General features: G+C 39.5%; 1 protein-coding gene across 3 annotated transcripts in view; it reads left to right on the top strand.

The window, feature by feature from the left end:
* The window catches only part of CFDP1 (craniofacial development protein 1), a 106,525-nt gene that overhangs the window by 21,300 nt on the left and 59,310 nt on the right, over nt 1–25,915 (top strand). For 2 of the 3 annotated variants that reach the window (XM_036012225.1, XM_028502123.2), the window contains exon 5: nt 5,043–5,162. In XM_036012225.1, coding sequence (XP_035868118.1) covers nt 5,043–5,162 — 120 coding nt within the window. Of the gene's footprint in view, nt 1–5,042; nt 5,163–7,270; nt 7,276–17,500; nt 17,971–25,915 lie in introns of those variants that run through there. The other variant, XM_036012226.1, reaches the window with a different exon arrangement.

Below are 25,915 nucleotides of genomic sequence, written 5' to 3'. Positions count from 1 at the left end.
CGTGACCGCCTTGCAAAGTTGGCAATACCTGAAGTGATGTCTGCCCTGTTTCATGCGGTGAGTCCACTGAGCATGTTTTGGATATTATGACACTGTTGAATTGCAAACAAATTTCTAAGTACTTACCATTTCTGTACCTGTCTCATCTTGATAGTTTTGTTTAAGTAGCTTTATATACAATTCTACTCAAGTTTTTCCCCAGTTATTCCAATAATGTTCTTTGTAACTCTGTTTCTTGTTCAATTTAACATCTAGTTCAAGATTATACACTGTGTTTAGTCTTTTTTAGCCTCCTTGGAATTAGAACTGTTATTAAGCCTTTTTGTGTTGGGAACTGCCCTGCCTGGTATCAGAAGCTATAACAACCCCTCCCCCCCCCAAGGCTAAGGCTGAGGGAGTGGCCTTGGACCCTAAGCCAGCAAGGAGACAAAAGCTTATCTCCCTAGCAGGAGTGCTGCTTCTGCTGCTTCATTCATAACTGAACCCCAATGCTTGGTCGGTTAGCCAATGATGGGTAAGATTCCCCAAGGCGGGAATGACCTAAGACAGGCACGATCATGTGGGAGGATCCCAAGAAAGGACTTTGGGGGCTACAGCAAAAGGGGGTGATGGACCCTCGCTCCTCGGCTGTGATATAACCTGAGTCCTCATCATCTGGGAGAAAAATCTCCTTATCCCTTGGCTGCCTTAGTTCCCTTGCTCCACCTAGGCCTGAAACAATGACAGGGTAGTGCAGCTCTGTGCTGAAAAGGGCGGGTTCCCCAGGTGATCAGGCCTAAGAAAGAATATGTAAAATCCTGTGAAACCTGCTTTGTTTAGAATGCTCTCAGTTGAATGGTAAGGGTGGTCCAAGGAAGAAGTAAGTTTGTTCTTTAAAGTTTTACAGCTCTTTGACTCTGACTCAAAATAGGCCCTCAGACTTCCTTGTTATCTATTGTTTGATCCTTACTTCCTAGCAATGAGTAATGAGCTTTACCTGAATTCTTATTCAAATGAAACCAATAAAAGGCCTCTTTGGAGGGGGAATGGGGCACTCTCCCCACCAGAGAGAGGGTGGCCAAGGCGCTCCCCACGTGAGGAGTGGCCCTTCTGTTCCTATTCCCCCACAAGACTTGGTTGTCTCTTTGTATGTTTTTCTCGTGTTTCAACGAACATCCGAAGCCGAGATGGATACTGCTGGCCGATATCCTCTACATTTTTGTATTTGTCAACATATATTTTTTTAGTCCTTTTGTATTGTAGAATGTCCCTTAATTTGGATTGTTGAATTGTTTTCTCATGATTAGTGTCAGATTAATCACTTTACGCAAAAGTACTGCATTGATGTTTTGTCCTCCTCAGTGCACTACATCAGTAACACCCAATATTGGTGGTGATAAGTTAGAGCACCTACGGCAACATCTTTCAGAATAATTCCTGATGATGTGAATTAATAATATATTTTGCTACCAGAAATCGCACTGCAAACGATAGAAGTTGTCCAATAGAGGATAGCAGAACACTGATGGTAAACCTGTAATAGGAAGTCCCACAAAAGTAATACAGAAAGTGTTTAATACACTGTTAGAAATAAAAGGATTTAAAATTTTTAGAAATTTTTCTTGGCTTGCATTATTTTCCATGTGTCATATAGGATATCTAAAGAAAGATTTATTATAACTTAACCACTAGCCCTACATGAGAGTAAGAAAAGCTGGTGAGTAACTGTTACTATGAGAAATCATTACATTTCCTGATCAAATTAAATTGTGTGGACTTACTACTATTTATTAATGTGATTGTCCAACACAAATTTCCTATTTCACTTTTAAAACAAATGAATGGCAATTTTAAATATTGAATGCATTTTCAGGGAGCCTGCTATTTTTATGATTTGTCAGAAGAGGGCAGCACTGTATCTTCTAACATGAGTAGGGAGCACTTTGTCATGAATACAACACTCACACATGTATTCAAAAGTACTATGTGCTTATTTTATTTTTTTAATGTTTTATTCATTTATTTTTAGAGAGAAGGGAAGGGAAGGAGAAAGAGGAGAGAAACATCAATGTCTGGTTCCCTCTTTCGTGCTGCCCACTAGGGATTTGGCCTGCAACCAGGCATGTGCCCTGATTGGGAATCAAACTGACTACCCCACCCCCCACCCCCGGTTCGTAGGCTGGCATTCCATCCACTGAGCCACACCGGCCAGGGCAATATGTGCTTATTTTAAAAACATACACTACAGAGATGCATAACATGACAAGTGAAAGTTCTCTAACTACCTTCTAAAGAAAACTAAACCCCTGTTAATAGCTGGCAATTTGGCAGGATTTTTTTTAACTTAAATTATTTATACTTAAATTTAGATATCATAAGGAACTCTCATGTAGGAACTTGGGAGGCCTGAATTTTAATTGAGGAGATACAAACTTGGTATATAGATTTGAGCATATCTTTTTAATCTCTTTATGTCATTATTCTGCTTTTTCTTTTTGTCTTTGTATCAAGTTAAGAGCATTACTACATCTTTAAGAAACATGAAAAAGAACTAGTGATGACTGAGAATAATTTGTAAGTATAAGGTAGTAAGAACACAAAGTTAGTCTCTTAGTATTTTCTAATTATATTATAATTGTTAAATTTTGGATCTTTACCTTTTTATTTTGCTTTTTCCCCCACTTAAAAATGTGTAGCTTATTAACCTTGGGGAATGAGGAAAAATAGTATTTTTTCATCCTTCCCTATCACATAACCAGCTGAGCCAATTAGCTCAAACTTTCCTAGATGATTCACCTTTTGGAAAAGGCCAGTCATGGAAAGTTTCTGCCTAAATAAGACTTTTGAGGAAGTTCTGACTAAGTGAAAATGAACTTAAAATGGAATTTCTGCTGATAACACTTGAATTAGCTACTGCCAGTAGTGGGCCTTTTCTGGTCAAGGCTCCTTCTTGTGTATTAGGAGTGGTCTACAATTTAGACCACTCCTACTTGAAGGTATTTTGATGGCCGAATCTCTTCTTGTTGCTTGTTAAAAGTGGCGTTCTTCTAGGTGGAGTCATCTTCTGCTGATATTACTCTGTCAATTAGCAAAGCCCCTGAGAGGAATACTCTGGTTTATAGAACTTGTTTCCTGGTGAGGTGAATAGGACCGGACACAGAAATGAACAGGGTGTTCCCACGGTTGTACTTTTCCATGCTTCCTTTATGGCACTTACTACAGATCACATGTGGTCATGACTTGTTTTCATGGGGGGCTGCCCTGATAGGCTGTGAGCCCCTTAAGGGTGGAGGCCATGTCATTTTCTTTTTCACAGGTCCCACATCTACAGGGTTCTTTCTAGCACTGCTATTTAATCTCTGGCTGGTCTTGAAAAAGTAACCTAACCCCTTAAAATCTAATTTTTCTCACTCATGAACTGTAAATGTGCCAGCTCTCGCTACAGAACTGCTGTGGAACAGACCACCCCAGGGCTCAGGGGGATATACCAGTCAGCATGCATTTGTCACTGGTGTGTTTCTGGCCGTCTGGGGCTCAGCTCATCTAGACTTGGCTCCATGCTGCTTGGTGGGCTCAGATCTGCAGCATGTCTTCCACCCCCCTGGAGCAGCTGCCTGAGGCATATTCTTTTTATGGCTAGAGGGTGTCAAGAGGCACATGAAAGAACAGGAACACATTTAAAACTTCTACTGCTGTCAAATCAGTTAGCATCTCTCTGACTATGGAAACAAGTCACATGTCCAAGCTTGATATCAGTGGGGTGGGGAAATTATCTTCTTGGTCAAAAGGGAAGGAATATCTGCTGAATGATGGTTTAATCTATCATATAAATTCTCTTATTTTTGACTCTTGACGCTTACTATTGAGAGGTTCATTTGGGAGAGTGAGGGACACACAAATTCAGCGTGAGAGAAAGTTGGTCTGGATTTTAGAGGGCCGTGAAGGCAAGGTTCAGCAGCTTCTGTTGGATTCTCCGGGTAGCACTGAGCCATCACAAGACAGGAGCTTGAGCAGGGGACTGACAGATTTTTTTAAGTTACCCTTCAAGATTAACTTGGCCTTCTTTCCCAGTGAAGGTTCTTAATACAAAACTCTCACATTTTAGTCTGTCATTTTTGTGGGTGACACAGCACCGAGTGCAGGAGTGAGATGGCTCTTGATAAGAAAGTTTGGTTTTGGAAGCCTAGAAGGAAGGAGAGAAGAGAGAGGCTTACCTCCCTGCAAAGGTGGAATTTACAGGGTTCATCTGTCATTTTTCTCAGCCAGTCTTATTCTGGATGAGCTGGTTGAACATCCATAATACAGTGACTGTAATTTTTGACCCTCCTATAGATAGATTGAAATTTAAAGAAAATTCCTCAGATGTTTTTGTTGAATTGGCAAGCCTAGGCAGGCATTAGACATTTCTCTTTTTTTATCTGAAAATTTAAGCACCGTAAATATCCTTATTTGCTCCTTATTTGATCATCAGTTTTATTGAGGGCAGTTTTTGCAGAATTCTCAATTAAAGTTTTTGTCCATTCCCAGGTGACTGCCGAATTAGCCAGTTTTCAGGGATCTCGTTTCATGTTTGGTTTGTTTTAGGTGTAGAATAGGAATCTTCTACAGAGTATTTCTAATTGTTTATACCATTGCTTTTCTCTCTGAAATAACACCAGTGTTTTCCTCCCAAATATTTCATCTCCCCATCCCACCTTGTACTGGACCTTTCAGTGTAAGTCCTAGTCTACACGTGAGGTGCAGTGGGAGGGCCTTTTCCAGCCCTCACAGCAGTAACCCACAAGGGCTGTGATTCAGTAGTGACTACTGCAGTGTTTCATGCTGACAAAAATAATGGAGGGGATTTTAGAGAGATCAAACTTTAATGCATTATCATTTCATTTAGCAAGGGAAAATATCTATCTGGAACTGTTGTAGTAAACTGGAAATCATAAAGCTCAGCAGCCAGAACTTACTGAAGACCCAGTGGGTGTTTTCCTTGTTCTCGCTCATTCCCTCTTTTTCGATTTTGTTTCTGTCTTTTTATTCCTTTTGTAAACTTAATGTCTCCTTCCTTTGCACAGGGTGACTAAGGAAGTGGACGCTACATCTAAAGAGGCCAAATCCTTCTTCAAGCAAAATGATCAAGAAAAACCACAGGCTAACGTGCCTTCAGCTCGGCCGTCACTCCCTGCTGGGTCGGGGTGAGTATTCTAGGCCCAGGCCCAAGTGCACCTGGCACACTGAAGAAGCTGCTCTCAGTGTGAGGACGCACCTTAACTGCAGCTGTCACCTTAGCTGCAGCTGTCATGGCTCCTTTCCTGGGAGACGAAATCATGCTGCTGCCCTGCCTTTGCTGAAATAGTTGCCAAGAGGAAAATGCGAAGGGAAATTAGCCTTAGGTCTCTCATTTTATATCAGCCTGAAAAAAGTGCCGATTTACAGTGCTGATCGCAGGGCTGAACACATAGTAAACCTTACATCTAAGAAATAATTTTTAAATGAAAATTTCAGCAGTTCTTCAGAATGTCTAATGAAGATTTGGGTTGAGTACTCCCATCCCCCAAGGACCTCAAAGAAACATAAAAGGTCAAAGCTGATTCACAAATAATTCTATTAACATATTTTCAGGAACTTCGTAGTCTTTCTTCTCTCATATTTTCCATATTGCTTCAGTTATTTTTAGCTGAAGACTAGAATAGAATTCTTTCTCTCTGTAGAAAATAAAAATTCCTTTCTTCTTAGCTTATGTGTGAGACGTAAAGCCTCCCAGTAAACATGAGAAGCCAGGGCTCTAGCCTGCAGAGAAGTGAATGTGGACCAAACCCCTTAGGTAGCACTGATCACCGGCTGGCTCCCATGGGGAACTCTGTGTCCTGAAGTGTTTAGGGGAGAAAAGTCACCTATAGAGGCTTCTTGACCCTTCTGTCAGCATTTGCCCCTTCTTCCCTCGCTCCCTAAGCATACTTATGTCACTGCTTTGAACAGTAAAGTTTTTTTTTACATTGAAAAAAAAAAACATTGGTTTTCCTATCAGATTATGAGCTTGTCTAGGACAGGCCTTTTTCATCTCTGTAGCCCTGGCTCTAAATAACACTTTGTTACGCTGGTGTGCTCACCAGGGTTGCGTTTACCTGGAAGCACACCCTGAGACAAAGGTTTGAGTGAATGCAAGTCGTTAAAATGAGAGGTGATTCCAGGAAGCCCCAGTTGGGAGGTGAAAGGTGGGAAGGAAGCCAGCGCAGGGTGCAATACCCAGCAGGTAACTGCTGCTGGTGGCTGGTGCTCAGTCCTGCTGGGGAACTCAGGGAGGCAGTGAAGAACACAGCCAGGGCAAGGAGGCTGGGATATTTATCCTTCACTGGCTCAGCTGCTTCCGCCTGTCCTCAGTCCTCAGGCAGTGAGCTGTAGGTGCTTTAGTAAGGGGCTGCTCTCAGGGAGTGCCGTGGCAGTGAGCAAGGACAGGCAGCTGGAGCTATGTCCACATCTGCTCCATGCTCTTTATTTGCTTCTTACTCCAAGTATTTCTTGCCCCCGAAGCGACTAGGTGGCAGAATTCATGTAGTGGTTACACAGGAGCCAAAAAAAGGAAAAGGATTGAGTGCTTGCTATGACAGTGGAAGCATCGTAAACACCAACAAAGGCAGTGGTGGAAGGACCGGGGTAGTGTGAACTGGGTTCTTCAGGCCTGGCTCAGAAGTTTTTAAGCTGTGGTTTGTAATCATCCTTTAAAAGAAGTGAAATCAAATAAAAAATATTATAGTGCATCACATAGTAAGAGTAAATATTGTTCCATAACATTTTCTATTTCAGTTATTGATGTGCTTGTCACAAAATAAACTGTATTTTGAGTGAGGGTTGAGATTTTTAAAAAGTGAGGTTGTAGGCTGAAACAACATGTTTTTAGCCTTATAATCATTATATCATTTGAAAGGACCAGTGGCCTGCAAGCTTCACTGACTGCTGCTCATAGTAAGGAAAACATTTTACAGTGTGTCCTAGCACACCCATAAATATAGGTATGTAAAAAAGTGAATAAAAAGTTGGTAAAATAATATTTTTCTTTACTATATATGATAAACTTTGATTTTCTATCTTACATTATGTTGAATATGTGTTAGTTTTTGAAATGTTAGGACTCACTGAATTGAATTCACAATCTATTACAACCTAAATTTGAAAAAATACTACTTTAGACTACATGTGGAATTAGCCTCGCAGGCTTTTACCTGAGTTACCCGTCTTGTATCTGGTATTATTAAATAATGTCTCTTGCATTTATTAAAAGTGTTCCGGTGAAAGTTACCTCTAGATTAAGTGTCTGATAGACATAAAGGCAAACGTTCTTCTGCCTTAGGCTTCTAGCATAGTTTCATCTAGCACAATTTTTACTCCTAGCCTCCTTGGCTTTCTTAACCCTGCAGATGTCTTGGCTGATCTGACAGATACAAACAAGTTCTTTCCTTGAATATATCAAGTGCATAGGTTCAAGGTCATGACTAGCTGCACGTCTGTACATGATTAATGCTAACCCATGATGTTTAAGCCATCAGTTTGGTTATAACATGTGTTTTGTAAGGGTGTGTGGTATGCGATAGTAAATTGTATCTAAGAGATAACGTGAACTCCAAAGTTAGTGTTGATAGAGTTGGTGTGTGCGTGCGTCTGTGTGTGTGTGTGTGTGTGTGTGTGAACTTAGAAGTCCGTGTTGTGTATTTTCTTTTTTTATTTACCATCGAAAATGACTGGAAAAATATATTGATTCGGTAATCCAAGAGATGTTGAAGAGTTTCAGCGAATGCCACTAGAGTTGCTTATCAAAATATTTTTGCAGGTGTTGTGAAAGCATTTATGCCTTGAACATAGCAATATTGTTTGTGGTGACTGTTACAAAGGTTTTGCAAAGTCAGCTATTGAAGATTTTGATTAATTAATGTTAAAAACATTTTTTGGTTGTATTTTTTAGCAATATCCATGTTTCCATTATTTGAAAAGAAAAATTTTTATTCTTTATGTTTTTCTATTTCTTTATAATTTCTAGATTGTAATGGAAAATAAATAAAAATCGTGTAATTTATTGTATAAATACAATAAATGCAAATTTGCAGTGTTTTTAGTTTTTGTTTTTGTTTTTTTTTACATTACTAGTGCATACTAGTAATGAATGTATCTCTCGGATGCATGCAACCTATGCTGTAATTTTTTTACCACAACCTCTGCAAGGTTAAAATAATTCCTGTTGATACTTAGATATTCTACTTGGAAACTATGTTTCAGAAAATACGCTGTTACTACGATTATGAAGATAGCTAGAGGAGGGAAAAGTGGCAGCTTAACCAGGTCAGCCTGTTGAAATCACCAAGTCCCTCACATGGAAAGACGGCTGCATTTTGTAACCAGCCTTCCTTTCTTAGAAAGATCGAATAGCCTTTTTAGGAGGAAATCTGCAGAGGTGATGTCTGCATTAGGGAGACCCAGCAGGAAACAGATGGCATCCTCAAATTAGGATACTTTGAGGAGAGTTTAATAACTCACAAAGTGATGAAAAACCACCGGGGATAGCAATAGTGTGGAGTCCCTCAGGCTGGTAATAATAGTGAGGCTCCATCACCACCCTTCAACCCCAAGGGGCAGGGGGGGGAGCAGTTTATGGCTGAGAGAGAGGGCCTCCTGACAGGAGCTAAGACCTTCACATGAGTGATGGATCCTCCAGGGCGAAGCTGGGGGAATAAATGCCCAGATCCCTTATTCCTCCTTTCCTCCCATCTCTTGCCAGGATGCTGCATTGACCACTGAGTCTTTAAAAAAAATTTTTTTAATTTATTGATTTTAGAGGGAGTGAGAGAAATATTGATTTGTTCTGCTTATTTGTGCATTCATTAGTTGACTAGCCACTGAGTCTTATGAAAGAAAAGTTATTCTAACAGTTGTTAAGCTGGTAAGGAAGATTTATTCGGGATTATTGCCATAGATATTAAGACTAGCACAAAAGGGGAAAGAGATCAGGCACCACTCTGAATAGAGCAAAGACAGCTCAGGATTCATAGCCAAGGAGAGAATGAGAGGAGGCGGGTCAGTGGATGGAATATGACTAAGAGGAGACCTCAGGGGTGGGGGGATTCTTGCTGACGGCAGGCTAGGAATTACACATCATAGGTGTTGAGGAACTTGATCAGATACTAAGAATGGGGATTCTCTTTAAACTGACTTTGCAGGATACTTGCTAAAACCTGGCTGTGAGAGCCCAGCAAGGACAGAGGCTGTGAATGAGGCCTAGTAGAAAAGAGGGCTCAAACGAGTCTGAGTAAGGCATGATTCAGAAGAGTCTTTCGTCTGTACAGGACGGCATCTGGGCAGAGAGCGGCGTGGAGGACTTAGAGGGAATCTGGAGGGGCCAGCTGATGGAATATCTTTCAGTAGATTAATGACCTGCTGGCTCCCTTACAAAGGGGTAAAGTGAAAGTTGGTCAGAATCAGTTTTTTTGAAAACTATAATGGGACGTAACATCACAAGGATATGTCTGCCTGAGTGAAAAAACCCTCAGAATTGTACATGAAAATGGGGACTCATTGAATTATGCAGTGTGTTTTGAATTTCTGAATAAATCTAGAAGATGACCAAAGTTGGCATGATTTTTTTTTTTTGTAATATCAGAAAGCTTCTGCAGTTGTAACTGTGCTTGGGAAAAGACAGGGTCAGGAGGAAGTCAGCTGATCTGGGGTGTCTAAGTGGGCTCATTTGATCAGTGCCAACATTAGTATCTGCTGCCGGCTGCATGCGCATGGCATGCAAAGTCTTTTCAGGGGAAAAACCAATAGGAATAATGCAGTTTATTAAAAGAAATCATTCTAATATTTTTTCCACAGACTTATTTTCATTTTTAGAGTTACTTCAGTTTATAGAAATTGTCCAGCAGAAACACTTTGTTTATTTATTTTTCTTCTCTCTAAACAGATTTAAGCAATACAGGAAAACCAGAGCAACAGAGTGAAACATCCTGTCCCACATCCTTTGCTAGCAAATAAGAGCAGATTCACAGGAGCAAATGTTTATAACTGAAAATGCATTTCCTTCACATGTTTAAAATAGAACATTGCTTAGGCTATAAAAAGCTAAAGTTTATGCTTTGGGGGTGGAGTAAACCAAACATCCAATTTTAATTAGAGGCCCAAATTAGAGACGACAAGAAGCACTCTCTACCTTTGGTTTAGAAAGCACAATGCTCAGTGTGTTCAAATTCCCATAGTTTTGTTACTCTAAACTCTTGATCCACTTCACCCCCGACCCCAGACACCCCTCTATCCTCATTACCAATACTGTTGGCCACTTACGTCCAGCTTCTCCCAGCATTTGTGGGTATCTGGCTGGTCAGCCTTCAACTGCACATTTACTACTTAGCCTTATTCCAGCAGTGGGCTACTGGTGGACTTTTAGCCTCATTGAAGTTTATAACCCTAGCCATAGGCACTAACTTGTTTAATTAAGGGCTTTTTATTTAGTTACCTCCTTATACAGGGTTGGGCAAAAGTAGGTTGAAACCACCCATCATTACCTAAAAGATAAGTCATAAGTAAGGATATGAAATAATAATAAAATGGCAAATAATATAAATAAATAATCGTTATTAATAAGTAAATAATAATACAAGAATAAACTCTGTGTTTTGTGTACTCACAACTGTAAACCCACTTTTGCTCACTCCTGTAGACTGGGATTGACCTAAAAAAGGGAGAGGGGGCTTTATTGTGAAGCCTCAAATAGTATCGTGGGTGGTCTCAGTTTAGCAGTGTTTGCCCCAAAGATGCAAGAGAGAGAATTGATCACAGTGTCATAATGAAAATAGAAGACTCAGACTAAAGACTTGAGAAGACAGTAGTAATGCCTGACTTTCTGAGGTTTATCAGTATTCAGCCTGATGACCGGTCAGTTCCCAGGAACCTAATTTGTACAACAGAGTCTTCCTGTCTGACCAGTTAATCTCTGCCAAACTCCCTGGATGTGAGTTAATATGACTTTGTTGGCTTTTTAAAGTTTTTAAACTTTTCAATATATGTAGTGTTTTGATAGAGAGCATTGAACATTTCACTTAAAGTAACAAAAATCTGGTATTGCCATAATATTAGGTGGAAATGGTTCTATGTGTGTCAGAAGCTCTAACTAGGAAGATCAATTAGACCTCTGACCTATGTTAATTGTTTTTTAGGCTCTTTTTACAAAATATTTTATTTATTTTAAAATACTAGATGTGAAGATTTTATTTATTTATTTTTTAGAGAGAGGGAAAGAGGGAGAAAGAGGAGGAGAGAAACATCAGTGTGCAAGAGATACATCGTTCAGTTGCCTCCCACATGCCCCCAACTGGGGACCTGGCCCACAACCCAGGCATGTGTGCTGACTGGGAATCAAACTGGCAGCCTTCTGGTTCTCAGGCCAGGGCTCAATCCACTGAGCCACACCAGATAGGACAGGCTCTTTTATTTTTAAAGGTGTTGCTTTCATGTTGAGAGGAACATTTCAAAGCTAATACCATATTTACATCAACAACAACAAAAGACAAGCTACAATCTGACTTTACCTTCTGGTTTGATGCTGTCATGAAATGCCTGACCAGTCAGCCTGTGTCTGCCTGTGCAACTTAAATTTGCCCTCTGCATGTGCAGATTCCCAACTCCAGTTGACCCTTAAACAGTGTAGGTTTGAACTGCTTGGGTCAGTTGAAAAAATTCATGTATAAGTGGACCCACGCAATTCAAGCCCACATTGTTCGAGGGTCAACGGAACATGTTGAGATTGTTTAGTGCCTTAGGGAATGGCCGTTCCAGAAGAGGGAGATCAGCTTGTTTCACTAACTGTCATGAGTGGGAGCTTATTGGTCATCATAATAATTAAGATAATTAGAATGAAGTGGGTATTCTAGCAGATGTAACCTATGATATTTTTTGGACCCTAGTCTATATGAGAACAAAGCGGTATTTGCGAATTTAATAATTTTAAATGTACTTAAATTTTACAGTTCATTGGCTTTAAGCATATTCATAGAGTTGTGCATTCATAAAGCTATGCAACCACGAAAAGTTTTTATCACCCCCATAAGAAATGTACTCACTCTTCACTTCCGTCCCCACCTCTCTTTCCCACTTCTAAGTAAGCATTAATCTATCTTCTGTGTCTAGATTTGCCTTTTTGGGCATTTCCTATACATGGAAATGTACAATATTTTTAATCCTTTTGTGTCTGGCTGCTTTGACTTAGCATTAGGTCCTCAAGGTTCATTCATGTGTCTGTACTTCATTCATTGTGGCCAAATAATATTTCATGTATGAATATCCCACATTTTGAAGTTTATTAGTTGATGGACATAGGTTTGTTTCCACTTTTGGTTGTTATAAATAATACTTCTGTGAACATTCATATACAAGTTTTTATATGTACATGCATTTTTAGGTCACTTGGGTATGTACCAAGGTGTAGAATTGCTGGGTCATATGGTAACTCAGATATGGTCTTGAATGGGAGAGTGAGTGAGCCATAAGAGAAAAATCTAGGAGTGTTAGTGCCCTAGGGACTTGGGTACCTAGATTTCTTCCACCGTGATTTGAAGCATGTGCAGTTCTGTATGAAAGTTCCTGCTGTGGGAAGAAAGAGTTTGATGGAAAACTAATATCTAGCAACACTATACAAGCCATGGCTACAGAAAAGGGAAGGCAGTTTTCTTCTGTTGTGGTGAATTCTAGAAGTAAGGAGAGGGAATTAGGCCTTGATTTGTTCCCACAAGCACCTGTAAGCTTTCTATTCAGTGAGATTTCTTGTTAGATGATAATTTGGGATTTTGGTTTTAGTTGACTCTGAGCTGTCCCTGTCCTTATTCTGTTACTCTTTGTAAACAGATGTTCTTGACCCTCCCACTAACTTGGAATTTAACTTTGTTATTCTTAGCAAATGCAGTACTGCCAGTAAGAGGTGTTCAGAAATGTGGAGTGACATATTTTGGTTGTCATAGGACTTGAGACCACTGGTAGGGTTCAGGGATACTAAATATCATGTACTGCTTGAGACAATTTGTCCAGAGAATTTTCTTTTCCAAAATGCCAGCAATGTCCCCTTGGGGATACATTGTGTTAGGAAGCTGCAGTCCTTGGTTGGCCAGTGTTTAAAAATCAGGAGAGTTGACATGAAAATCTGGATTACTGGCTTTTCTTCACACATGAGAAGTTGTGCCACGGCCCTCCCTCTTTCCTTACAGCAGCACTGAACTGGAGCAGAGTGGACGGGGCTTGCCCTTCTCTGGTCCCTGCTCTGCCGCTTGCCTCCTCTGTCACCTGCCTGGTTCCTGTAGTCAGTGTTTCACCCTCTGAGATGGCAAGTTCCCCTTCAGTGACCAGATCAGTTTCTGTTGGAACCAGTTCTGTAGATTAAATGTCAGACCTATTATCTTCCCACAGTGCAGGTTAAACATTTCCTTGCCTTTTTTAAGAAAACTGTGTAGCTTCTGTTGACAACTTACCGAATTTAAGGCACAGTGCTACATGTATTTTGGGATTCCAGTCCAGATCTATTTGAGACCAAAGCCTAGGCTCTCTGCCACTGTGCCACACCCTCTTTTTTACCCTCCTAATTAGCCCTATATATTACAAAGCATCTTTCTTTAGTTTTATAACTGATGAAGGACTCTTTGAAAGCTATTTCATATTTTGTTATTTTTGAAGGAAATGAGATGACTGTTTCCTCCTTTTTCTTTTGTAAGGCTTTTGCCCATTAACTGTGGCCAGTCCAGGTTTCCACTATTTCAGTGTCATTCCTATCTCATGAAATTTAAGGGGCTAGCATGATTTAAAAATTGAGTTCCAGTTATGTTCGTACGTTGACAATCTTTTAATAGTCAACAAGGAAGCTGTGGACAAGATGTGTCAGCTGGGGAATCATGGCTGTCGCTGTCTGGTGGGGAACTTCGGTCCGAGTCCTCGAGGTAGGCAGCATGTGTGAGGGTGTTGCCGAGGGAGTCAGACAGGAGAGACCCTCACCATCTTGGGTTAAGTGCCTTTCTTCTGGCAGCCATTTGTTCTGGATAGGACTAGCTAGAAATAGCTTTTAAGAGGATGCTTCCAGGAACTAGTCCAGCAAATGGAAGTGATTGATTCTGACAGCCTTGGCGGTACTGCTGCTCTATTGCTTATCTGCTCCAGAATGATGTGCTTTGTCTTGGGGCAAGATTTTTACTTTCATGCTCTTCAATGGATGCTAAACTGTTTCATTAGATTTTAATTTATTCTTAACTTGCTTTTTAACGTATATTTCTATAGGTCTTATAGGTATAGAGTAAATGGATTTGAAATTACAAGTAAATCTTTTAAGATTTCCCTATGAGTAGTTGGAATATATTGAATTTATTAAAGGTAGTCTTACTCTTATTTACGTTCTTGAGTTGAAGAGATTGTTCCAGGCCAAGCTGGTAACTCAAAGAATCATGGAGAGACTAGTGGCATTCTTTTATTTTTGTTGTTGGGGGTGGGGGCAATATTTGTGACTTGAATCAAGCAATGAAGTGCATGCCAATGTGAGCATCTCAGTGAGATCCTGAACATAGAAAAGCTTTCAAAGCAAGAACTTTTTCCATTTGTGGTCACCAGAATAGGGTAACCTGTGTCAATTTGGATTGAATACTTACAGCAAATATGAACCTAGGAAGCGTCTCTAGTGGTTTTCAAGATTGCCTGGAATTGAACATATTCTGGCGTTCTCAGAAAATCTGATGAGGAGATAGACTTTATTGCACAATGCACCCCTTTTCCTTTGGCCTTAAATTATAGTCCCAACAAGTTTCAAATATCTGAGTTTAAGAGCCACATACCTATATCTGTTATAAACTTTTAAAACTTTATTTTGCTATATATATTTTTAAGATTTTATTTATTTATTTTTAGAGAGAGGGAAAGAGAAAGAAAGGGAGAGAAACATCAATGTGTGGTTGTCTCTTGAGCACCCCCTACTGGGGACCTAGCCCACAAATCAGGGATGTGCCATGACTGGGAATCAAACTGGCAACCCTTTGGTTCACAGGCTTGTGCTCAACCCACTGAACTACACCAGCCAGGGCTATTTTGTTATATTTCTATACCCTTGATTGTACCAAATTTTTCTTGGTGTGAATTATGAGTTAGTAAAGTGCTTTGGGCACATCTTGGGAATGTAGGGAAGAATAGAAAAAACAGGTAGCTGAAGTTACAATGTTCACAATGTTTACTCAGTGTGATAATAGGAAATTGATTTTTTTTTAACCCTCCATTCCCCCTGCCCTTTGCCCCCCTCCACCAAGCACCTGGCCACCTTCACCACATTGTTTTGTGTGTCCGTGGCCTTTGCATGTATGTACTTTAGTTAATTTCTGCCAGCCTCCGGCACTGCCACCCCTCTAAGATCTGTCAGTCTGTTCCCTGTGTCTATGCCTCTGGTTTTATCTTGCCCATCCATTTATTTTATTAGATTAATAAGAAATTGGCTTAGAAACAAGGATATGGAGGCTTCCATTTAAGGTCAAAGTTGTGATGTTCTAGGAATGAAATGGGAATACTTCCATTTTACTAATGAAATCACTGAATTTCACTAATTTATTGACTTAATTGTCGCATGTGTTTTAGTGTCTCTTAGTGTACACTAGAGGGCAGAATCCTCCCTGAAAAGATAGCCTGTCTTTGGCAAGATTCCAGGAAGTGGAAGCATGAGCAAGGTCTAATGTGTGAGCGCTGCACATTTTTCTTTGGCTAATTAGGTTAGTCTTTTGGAATGAGACTTGTACGAGTTATATAGTTTCTACATTTTTCTTTTATTAGAATTTGTTTTGTTTTCAACTCTACCATTATGTTTAGAAAGTAAAGATGATTTTTCTTTTCTCATTTTTCTTTGATATATGAAGCTCTTATTGTTGGTTTTGTTTCTGTTGTTTTACTGCAAATAAGAAAGTAAAAATGACCCATAGCCCCACCGCTTAAATTTTTTCAGAAAGCAGGCAGTGAAATCTTCTTGCTACCTGCCTTTTCTTCATTCCCAGCCTCAGAGGAGTATTGTTGTTAACTGGTTATCAGTTTTGTGCAGATTTTTCTTAATTCTATGCTAAAAATATATTGAAATCGTATATACATTAAAACAGAAATGAACTCACTCTATGTTAGTCTGCAACTTGCATGTTTACTTAACAGTCTACGCTGGGCATCTTGCCAGGCTCAGTATAAACACCTCCATTTTTTATGCCTGCATGCCATTTCATCGTGTGAATATTCTCAAATTTGAGTAGCCATTCCTTTATTGAACATGAACTTTCCAACTTTTACAGTTATGAGTAATTCTGTAGTAATTCTTTGCGCACATTTTTTATGTTGTGCTATTTTTTTTGGAGGATAGATTTTTTAGAAGTGTGGTTGCTGGGTCATCAAATGTGGGTGCGCTGTGAATCCTAATAGATTTTGCCAGCTAGGCAACACCCGTTTGAAATCCGCCCAGTGTTACCTGAGGGCCCCTTTCGGCACACCGTTACCAGTCATCATCAGGGTTTTCTCCACAATCATTATGTTAACTGGACTGTCACAGACTACTGGTTTGAGTTGTGGCCTAAAATTTCCCCTCCCTTGAAAACATGTACCAAAAACATACTTTTTTTTTTCTTCAAGAATTAAACTAATGCTACATTTTTGTGTGCTTGTCAAGTGTTAAAAAAAGAACAAGATTTTGGGTATTGCCTATAGATAATCACCATCCCGCATCAAATCACCAGAGTTAATTCTCAATCATTTAAGAAGATAAAATTCTGAGTTTTATAAACCCTGAGAGAAATTGTGAGCCAGTTTAGGGACTGTATACATCCTTTAAAATGGGGTGCTGCTTCTCTCTCAGGTCCTTAGTGTTGGAAGTTACTATGTATTTCCAAATGTTTAAACATCAGTGAAGAATGTCATTTGTCCAAAGCATAACAATCGGTGTTCTGATCAAGTTTTGGTGGGGGGGTAAAATTTTAATTTGGAGTGGGGATTTTTTTTTTATGGGAGAGGCTTAGCAGCTGTGCTCTAATTATTTTGGTCGGGGATTGAAAAGCAGGCTGATCTGCAGTTCATCATTTACTATATTCAGTTGTTTAGCCCTGGATTCTTGCCCAAACCCTGTTACCCAAGGGTACCTATGACAAATTTCAGTTGAAATAATTTAAGCTTTTAAACTGGGTTAATACTTCCACATTGTTGAGAAAATGGAAAAGCTGAACAAGTCTTCATTTTAGATCTACTAATTCTGGGTGCATATGACCATGAAAAAGTCACAGCCTTTTGATTATTAGCATTTCCTTGACTTTAAAATGTGGTACAGTTTCAATGGCTGCTAATTTGAGAATGAGCAGGAAAAACCCCATTCTTTGCATTGATTTCTACTTTAAATTGGGATCCTTTAGCCCCAGCTGCCTGTGAGATGGTGAGCTTTAGGAGGCAGAAACCAAAGGAGGAGAGTGTCCTCTGCAGTCAGAGTATAACATGACTTATTTTGACCAGAAGTGAGAATTAGAAAGATCCAGGGAATACCACGTACCAAATACTCTTGATCTTGGTCTTTTGTCTGGTATAACTAGCTTCAAAGAAAAGATTTGAGGAAAACTTCCCTTTAGAACAGTAACCACAAACATCGTGTCTGCGTCCCAGCCATGTTTCTGTGCTGTGCTGTGGGTTAACTAAATCCAAGTTTTTGATATAATTTCAGAAAGTCATTCCGATTTAGCTTACATTGGACTAGTCTGAACCTCATTTTCTCAGTCTTGATGTGGTGAAGCCGGCGTTCCTATTGGGTTAACTTGGGTCGGCTGTGTGTTTTATACTACAAGGATGAGTCGCGCAGGATTTCAGCTCCGTGAAGGCTTAGATTATGAAGTATCTGTCTTTATGAAATTGGAGTTATACTTTTTAAAAACTCCTTTGAAATAGGACTTTGTTTAACGCTTTAATGAAAGCAAAGGATCAATGTTTTCCAGATATAGAAGGGAAAGTTTGTGATAAAGGCTTTTATTTTCCTTACATTTTATCAATCACTGAGGACATTGATTGGTTGGCAATGGAAAATAGAACACAACTCCTTTCTCCCAATATGATGTGTCATCTAAATTATGATACACTACCTCAGGACACCCCTTTCTGGTAAGACTGGTGTGCCTCTGAGCTTTCTGTTGCCATCTTTTCTTTACTTGTTTAGAGTTTTCCCAAGATTCACAGGCCTCTTCTCTTCAGACATTTAATAATAGCATTCATCTGCTCCAATAGCTTTAGCCATCTCTTCTCTGTGGGCGATTTTCTGCTCTGCTCTTCTAGTACTGCCTTTCTCCTGAGCCCCAGACCCATATTTTCACTGCTTGGTAGAAATTTCTTCTGGATTCCCTTAACACCACATTGGTCCAACATTTAATTCATTCTCTTTTAAATTCTCGCATTTTGCAAAGCTGAATAAACACAGCATATGAAGTAAAGTAGCTTGTCTAGGAGGGAGAGCCTAGACTAGAATCTAAGGCTTCTTTCCAATCTAGTGTCCTCATCTGCTGGGCCAAACTGCTGGTGTACCACTGGGGAAAAGCAGTGGACCACCACTGTGCCTCTGTCACTCAGGTGCCAGCCTCAGTCCATCTTCAGCGCTTCCCATTCATCCCCCACCTCCCCTTACCCAACTGCCACTGACTGCTTTTCATTTCACCTTCAAAATGTCCATACTCACTTATACCTTCCCCTCCTCTTTCAGATAAAGTGCTTCTCAGATAAGGTCAAGTTCAAGGAGTTCATCATTATCAAGCCCTTATTTTATGAAATGTTAAAGGGTCTTATCTAAGACAAAAAAGATAAAAAACATGTATAGTAAAATGACAGCAAACTCACAACTATTGACAATCACACCTAAAACAAAAACAAACTAAGCAATCAACTAAAACAGGAACAGACCTCAGAAATGGAGATCACATGGAGGGATAGCAACAGGGGAGTGGGAGGAGGAGAGAGAGGGAAAGGTACAGAGAATAAGTAGCATAAATGGTAGGTAGAAAATAGACAGGGGAAGGGTAAGAATAGTATGGGAAATGTAGAAGCTAAAGAACTTCTGACACATGGACATGAACTAAAGGGGGGAAAGGTGGGTGGGAGGGGGTGTGCAGGGTGGAGGGGAGTGAAGGGGGGAATGGGGCAATTGTAATAGCATAATCAATAAAATGTATTTTTTAAAAATTTGATCTTTGTTGCCTACTTTATTAAGCTCACATTCTCTAGCCTGGTAATAGTGAACACCGTACTTTAGCTCTGGCCAATCACACCTTTTTTTTGAGTTATTTTACTTGACAGTCAGAAAGTTCTTTCTCTCTTTCCACCATCTTTCTGTGTTGTCATGATGGTGTGCACGAATGTCGTGGCTGATGCCCTCCAGAGTGTTGACAGTGGCAAAGAGAGAGGCAAATGCCAGGCTCTTACTAGGCCGTGCTCTAACTGTGATGTTTCTAACCGAAACGTCATCGTCCAGTTTCTAACTGATGATGAAGCGTGGTTACATTGGTGAATTTTAAATTATTGATGACCACAGAGCTGGGAAGATTTCAGGTGCTATCTCTTTGAATATTGCCTCTACGTTCTATGATCTCCTTCTAGAACTTAAGCTAGGTATATGTCAGATCTTCTCATTCTATTCTTCATATCATTTCACTTCTCTGTGGTATTTTCTATCTCATTATTTCTCTTGAGTTGCCTTCTGGCTGTTACCTATGTCCATTTCTTCAGCTGTGTCTAATCTCTTTTAACTTGTCCACTTAGTTTAATTTCAGTGACTAAACTTTCTATTTCTAAAAATTCTAGTTGGTTGATTTTCAAATTTGCTTGTTTTTTTTTCCCATAGAATCTTATTTTTATAGTTTTGTGGTTTCCTTTTATATTTGTAATTTTAAGTATACTTCCTTTATAGTTGCTTTCTCTGATGGTTCTTTTTCTTTTTTCTTTTATTTATTTATTTGTTTTTATAGAGGGGAAGGGAGGGAGAAAGAGAGGGAGAAACATCAGTGTGTGGTTGCCTTGCACACCCTCTTCTGGGGCCCTGGCCTGCAACCCCAGGCATATGCTCTGACTGGGAATCACACCAGCAACTCTTTGGTTTGCAGGCTGGTGCTCAGTCCACTGAGCCACTCCAGCCAGGGCTCTGATGGATCTTTTATCAGAAGTTCTTGGGGTTCTAAAGCTGTCTTTATTAGCTGACTTCCTTATAGTAGATTGTTTCCTATTGTGTTTAGTAATTTTGTTTTACTGATTTTAAACAAGATTTTATCTGTGGGGTGATCTCTTATGGCCTGCGGTGAAGTTATATTTCTCTAAAGTGGAGATGAATTTCCTTCTCCTAGATGCCCTGGCTTAGGCTAATTTTTATGTTAAGTTCTTGCTTTGTAGTTCCTGGAACATTGAGGTATTATAATTGGAATAATTCTGAGCCACAAATTCCTGTGATAACAGGCCTAGTTGTCAGGAGATAACTTTTTTCCCTCTATTCCCTCCCTACAGCCCAAGCAGAGAGAAGCTGTCTTGTCTGCCTCCCAGGCTGTTAGGTGAATGTTTTCTAGTCCTTTCCCTGAGGATGCATAGAATTTCCACTTTATTTAGGGTTTTAGTTCTAGGTTTCCATCTTATGTCAGCCTAGGGCCAGTCCAGTTATTATGTGGATAACAAGCCCAGGTCAGAAGTTATTGAAACTTCTTCCCCTGTCCTGCGCAGTCCCCTGTAGCCAGTGTATCAGCTCATGTGCCGCCACTGTGGTTTTCAGTTCATTTTTGGATCCTGGCACCCTGAGGGTTTTCTTTCTGTCTTGTGAATTTAACTGCACATTTGAAATAACTTCTGGTGTATTTTATCAAGCATTTCTAGGTCTTTATGTGGAAAATGTTTAGGTTATGTTAAACCTGTGTCTTGCCTGATGCTGGAAGTTCATTGTGAGCGCTGCAAGGGCAGATACCCTATATTGCTTTGTAGTGTCTTTCCTTACAACTAGTACAGAGTGGTTCATTATATTTGATTAGTTTGAAGTGACATGAAAGAAATATTTCTGACCACTCTGAGCATAGGAAGGAATACCTACCTTTTGAAATACATTTAATGACATTTTTCATATTCGATATGAGCTGCTGCTTCTCCTAAGACCTGTTGGTCTTCACCATTAAAATACTGTGTTTCTTACACATCTGGTGCTTTTCGTTTCTTCTTTAAGCTGTTTACATTGTTCTCTTTGTTGGTTTTCCTTATTCTGTTCAAGCAGTTTAGGAATATTTTTTGGCATGACCTCTAAAATATACTTAAGTTTTCTTATGTGAAATTCCCTCATAATCTTGTCAGTTTACTTGACACCCCAGTCAGCTCCATCTTAATGTTTATTTTGAAAATCTTTGCCCCCATTATTGTGAACCTTCTTTCTGTCTAGTGTCTGACCTCCTCAGAGATCTTCAAAAACCTCATAGATGCCACCCTTTATGGGAGGCAAGGAGCTGAAAATTCAAAACCTTTGATTTCCTAGCCTCTTTTGCAGCTAGTTTTCAGCTTCATGAATCAGACATGTGCCCAAGATTTTGAGTCCAGGGCTAGAGAGGCAGAGGCAGGGAACTCCACAAATCTTGGGCCTGCTCGGGGTGCCCGCTGTAACATGGCACAGCCGCCCTGGCGGCGGCATCCTCACCCGCCTAGGTCTGATTGGCCTCGGAACTTGGTCCTTGAGTCTCCTGGATTTTGTGAGTAACCCAGTACCTCTTCTTCAAATTGAGGTTTTTATTTTGAGGGATTATAGTCTTATATGCAGTTGTGTAATATAATACAGAGATATTCCTGAACCCTTGACCCAGTTTCCCCCTATGGTGACATCTTACAATATCACAGCCAGGATAATGACACAGAAACAATGAAGACAGGAGAATATTTCCAATCCACTAGGGTCCCTCGTGTTGCGTCTGTAACCACACCCACTTTCCTCCTGTCCCCAATTCTGGCAGCCACTAATCTGTTCTCTATTTTTGTAATTTTGGCATTTCAAGAATGTTAAGTAAATAGAAGCATACGCTATATGACCTTTCAGGTGGCCCTTTTTTCACTCTGTGTAGTAATAGTTTCTTCCCTTTCATTATTGACTCCTTTTCTGTGGTATTGATGTACCAGCATTCATTTCACCATTCATTGAAGGATATCTGTGTTGTTTCCAGTTTGAGGCTATTAGAAATAAAGTGTTATAAATATTTGTGTACAGGTTTTTGTGTGAGCATAAGTTTTCTGTGACAAATTATGAGAAGCTCAGCTGCCTATTCAGCATAAATTTATTATCTTACAAATTTGTAGATCATCAGAATTCCAACATGGGTCTCACTGCTAAAATCAAAGCAGCCTAAGTTCCTCATGATTACAGGACTAAGGTCCTGACTTCTGGCTGTCAGCTAAGGACCAGTCCTAGCTTCTAGAGACCATTCCTGTTCCTTGGCTCATGGTCCCCTTCAGTCGAGATCGGCTGTGTTCAAGGTGGTGTGGCTGTCGACTCATGGCCCCCTTCAAATGTCAAAGCTGCTTGATTCCCTCTCAAGCTATGAGTCTCTACTCCTTCCATCTAATGTCTCTGACCCAGCTGAGAAAGATTTTGTGCTTTCAAGAATTCCTGTGATTAGATCAGAGCCCAGATAATCTAGGATTACCTCTCCCATCTCATGGTCCCTTCCATTAACCACATCTGCACAATCCTCTTTGCTGTGTAAGGTAACTAATTTACCGATTCCAGAGGGATAGGGAGGCATTAATCTGCTTACCACAATTAAAATTTCATTTCTCAGAGGTAAGTTCTCTGAGGGGGGTGGAGTTGCTGGGTTATTTCGTAGCTTCACAGATAGTTTTTATTAGAAACTGCCAGGCTTTTCTAGAGGGGCTGTACCATTTTACATGTTTACCTGCAGCGTGTAAGGGACCCAGTTTCTCATTGTCACTATTTTTTATTTAGCCATCTGGTAGGTGTGTAGTGGTACTTCATTATGATTTTATTTATATTTTCCTAATGGATAGTGGTGGTAAGTATCTTTGCATGTGCTCTTTGGCCATGTATATATCCTTTTTGGTAAAGGGACTGTTCATGTCTTTTGCCCATTTTCTAATTGAGTCATTTAAACTTTGTATTATTGAGTTTTAAGACTTCTTTATATAGTCTAGCTATTAGTAATTTATCAGGTATGTGGTTTGCAAATATTTTCTCCCAGTGTATAGCTTTTCTTACTCTTTTTAAGGGGATCTTTCAGACAGCAGTTGTCTTTATTTTGATAAAGTTTGGTTCATCAATTTTGTTTTGCCTTTTATTGATAGTACTTTTGATGTCAAGTCTAAGAATTCTTTGCCTAGTCCTAAGTCTTACAGACTTTCTCCTTTGCTATTTCCTAAACATTTTATAGTTTTATGTTCTATATTTAGCTCCATGATTCTTGTTGAGTTAATTTCTGTATAAGGTATGTAATTTCGATCAAAGTTAATTTTTTTGCCTTTGCTGCCTATTTGGAGCACCATTTATTGAAAAGGCCATCAAATTGCTTTTTCACCTTTTCATTGAGCTGCTTTTGTACTTTTGTCAAGAAACAGTTGGGCATATTGTGTGGGTCTGTATTTCTGGGCTCTCTTTTGTTTCATTGACGTGTCTGTCCTGTTCCAATGCCACACAAAGTTGAATACTGACTTAAGTAGCAAGTCCTGAAATTTGGAAACTGATTCCTCCTACTTTATTAGTTCTTTTAAAAAGTGGTTTAATTCTAGTTTCTTTCCCATTTTATGTAAATTTTAGAATAATTTTGTCTGTATCTAAAAACACTGAGATTTTGATAGGAATTGATTCATTCTACTGTTGTTAGAGAATACACTTGTTAAGATTTCTTTTCTTTAAAAATTTTTTTTGCTCTGGCCAGCATAGCTCAGTTGGTTGGATATCATAATGCAAAGCAAAAGGTTGCAGATTTGATTCCCAGTCAGGGCATATGCCTGGGTTGCAGGTTTGGCTCCCATTTGGGGCATGAATGAGAGGCAGTCAGTAAATGTTTCTCTCGCTCTCTTTCTCCCACCTTTTCTCTCCCTCTAAATAAATAAATAAAATATTTTAAAAATTTTTTCAATTACACTTGATACTCAATATTATATTACTTTCAGATGTACGACATAGTGGTTAGACATTTATGTAACTTACAAAATAGTGGTCTGCCCAAAAACTCTAGTACCCACCTGGCACCACACATAGTTATTACAGTATTATTGACTGTATTCCCTATGCTGTACTTTACATCCCTGTGACTGTTTCATAGCTTCCAATTTGTACTTCTTGATCCCTTCACCTTTTTCACCAAACTCTCTAACCCCCTTCCCATCTGGCAACCATCAGTTTGTTCTCTGTATCTATGAGTTTATTTCTGTTTTGTTTGTTCACTTATTTTGTTTTTTAGATTCCACATATAAGGGAAATCTTTGTTATTTGTCTTTCTCTGTCTGACTTATTTCACTTAGCATAAAACCCCCTACCTCCATCTATGTTGCCACAAATGGTAAGATTTCCTTTTTATGGCTGAGTAATATTCCATTATATACATGTACCGTATCGTTATCCAGTTTATCTACCCATGGACACTTAGGGTTGCTTCCATATCTTGGATATATAACATTGTCAATATTTGCTTTATATATGTAGGTGCTCCTATGTTGGGTGTACAAGTATTTATAAAGGTTATTTCTTACTGGATTGATCCCTTTATCACTATGAAAAGTCCTTCTTATGAAAAGTCCTTCATCTGTTTTTTATTATTTTTAAAGGTTTTGTTTACTTATTTTTAGAGATAGGGAAAGGGAGAGAGAAGAGAGAAACATCAATGTGTGGTAGCCTCTCACATGGCCCCCGCTGGGTACCTGGACCGCAACCCTGGCATGTGCCCTGGGAATCGAACCAGCAACCCTTTGGTTCACAGCCTACCTTCAATCCACTAAGCCACACCAGCCAGGGCTTCTTTGTCTCTTTTTAACCTTTTTTTTAAAGGCCATTTTGTCTGACAGAAGTATTGCTACACCAGCTTTTTTGTTTTGTTTTGTTTTGTTTTCTATTTGTATGACACAGTTTTCATACCTTTAGTTTCAGTCTGTGTGTGTCGTTGCATCCGAAGTGTGCTGTTGTAGGCAGCATGTGTATGCGTCTTGTTTTCTTACTCATTTTTTTGAGTGGGCCACCTAATTTATTTAAAGTAATTATTGATAGGTATGTAGTTATTACCATTTTATTGTTCATATTTTTATCTTTTTTTCTTCTTAAAAAAGTCATTTTAGCATTTCTTGTAATAGTGGTTTGGTGGTAACTCCTTTAGCTTTTTCTTGTCTAGAATATAATTTCAATTATTTTAAATTTGTTAACATTAATTTTATGGCCCTGAATGTGGTCTATCTTGGTGGTATATGTTCTGTGGACACTTGCAAAGCCCATTATGTTCTTTTTCCCCAGTGTTTTTAAAATAAGCTTCTTTTCTGTCTGAATCAGCCAGTTAGTGTCTAAAAACCCTAACCCCTTTCCAGCCGCCTTCGCTGTGGCACATGTTACGCTGTACTCCGTCAGTTCACATGTCGTTCTCCACTACCGCACTGTGAGCTTGAGGGCACAGACCTTGTGTCTTTGTTTCTTATCTCCAGTCTGGTACACTGTAAATACTTTATGGGTGTTTGTTGGGTGAGTGAATATATAAATAGCTTTTTAAAAAACCATTTTTTAAAAGTCTTGGGAAAACTTTGATCTAAGGAGGTTTCATTCTTACTCTTTTGGTTATATATATATTCTCCTGTCAATCTTAATCTTAACAGCGGACCGTTTTGGGTTCTATAGCTCATGTTCAGGAAGTAACTGACCCCAGAAACAGACTGTACTGTCTATTAAATGGTTGGAATGACA

The sequence above is a fragment of the Phyllostomus discolor genome, chromosome 12 (assembly GCF_004126475.2).
Source record: "Phyllostomus discolor isolate MPI-MPIP mPhyDis1 chromosome 12, mPhyDis1.pri.v3, whole genome shotgun sequence".
Classification (NCBI taxonomy): domain Eukaryota; kingdom Metazoa; phylum Chordata; class Mammalia; order Chiroptera; family Phyllostomidae; genus Phyllostomus; species Phyllostomus discolor.
The sequence above is the reverse complement of the archived record's forward strand: the minus strand, read 5'-3'. Positions and strand labels throughout refer to the sequence as shown.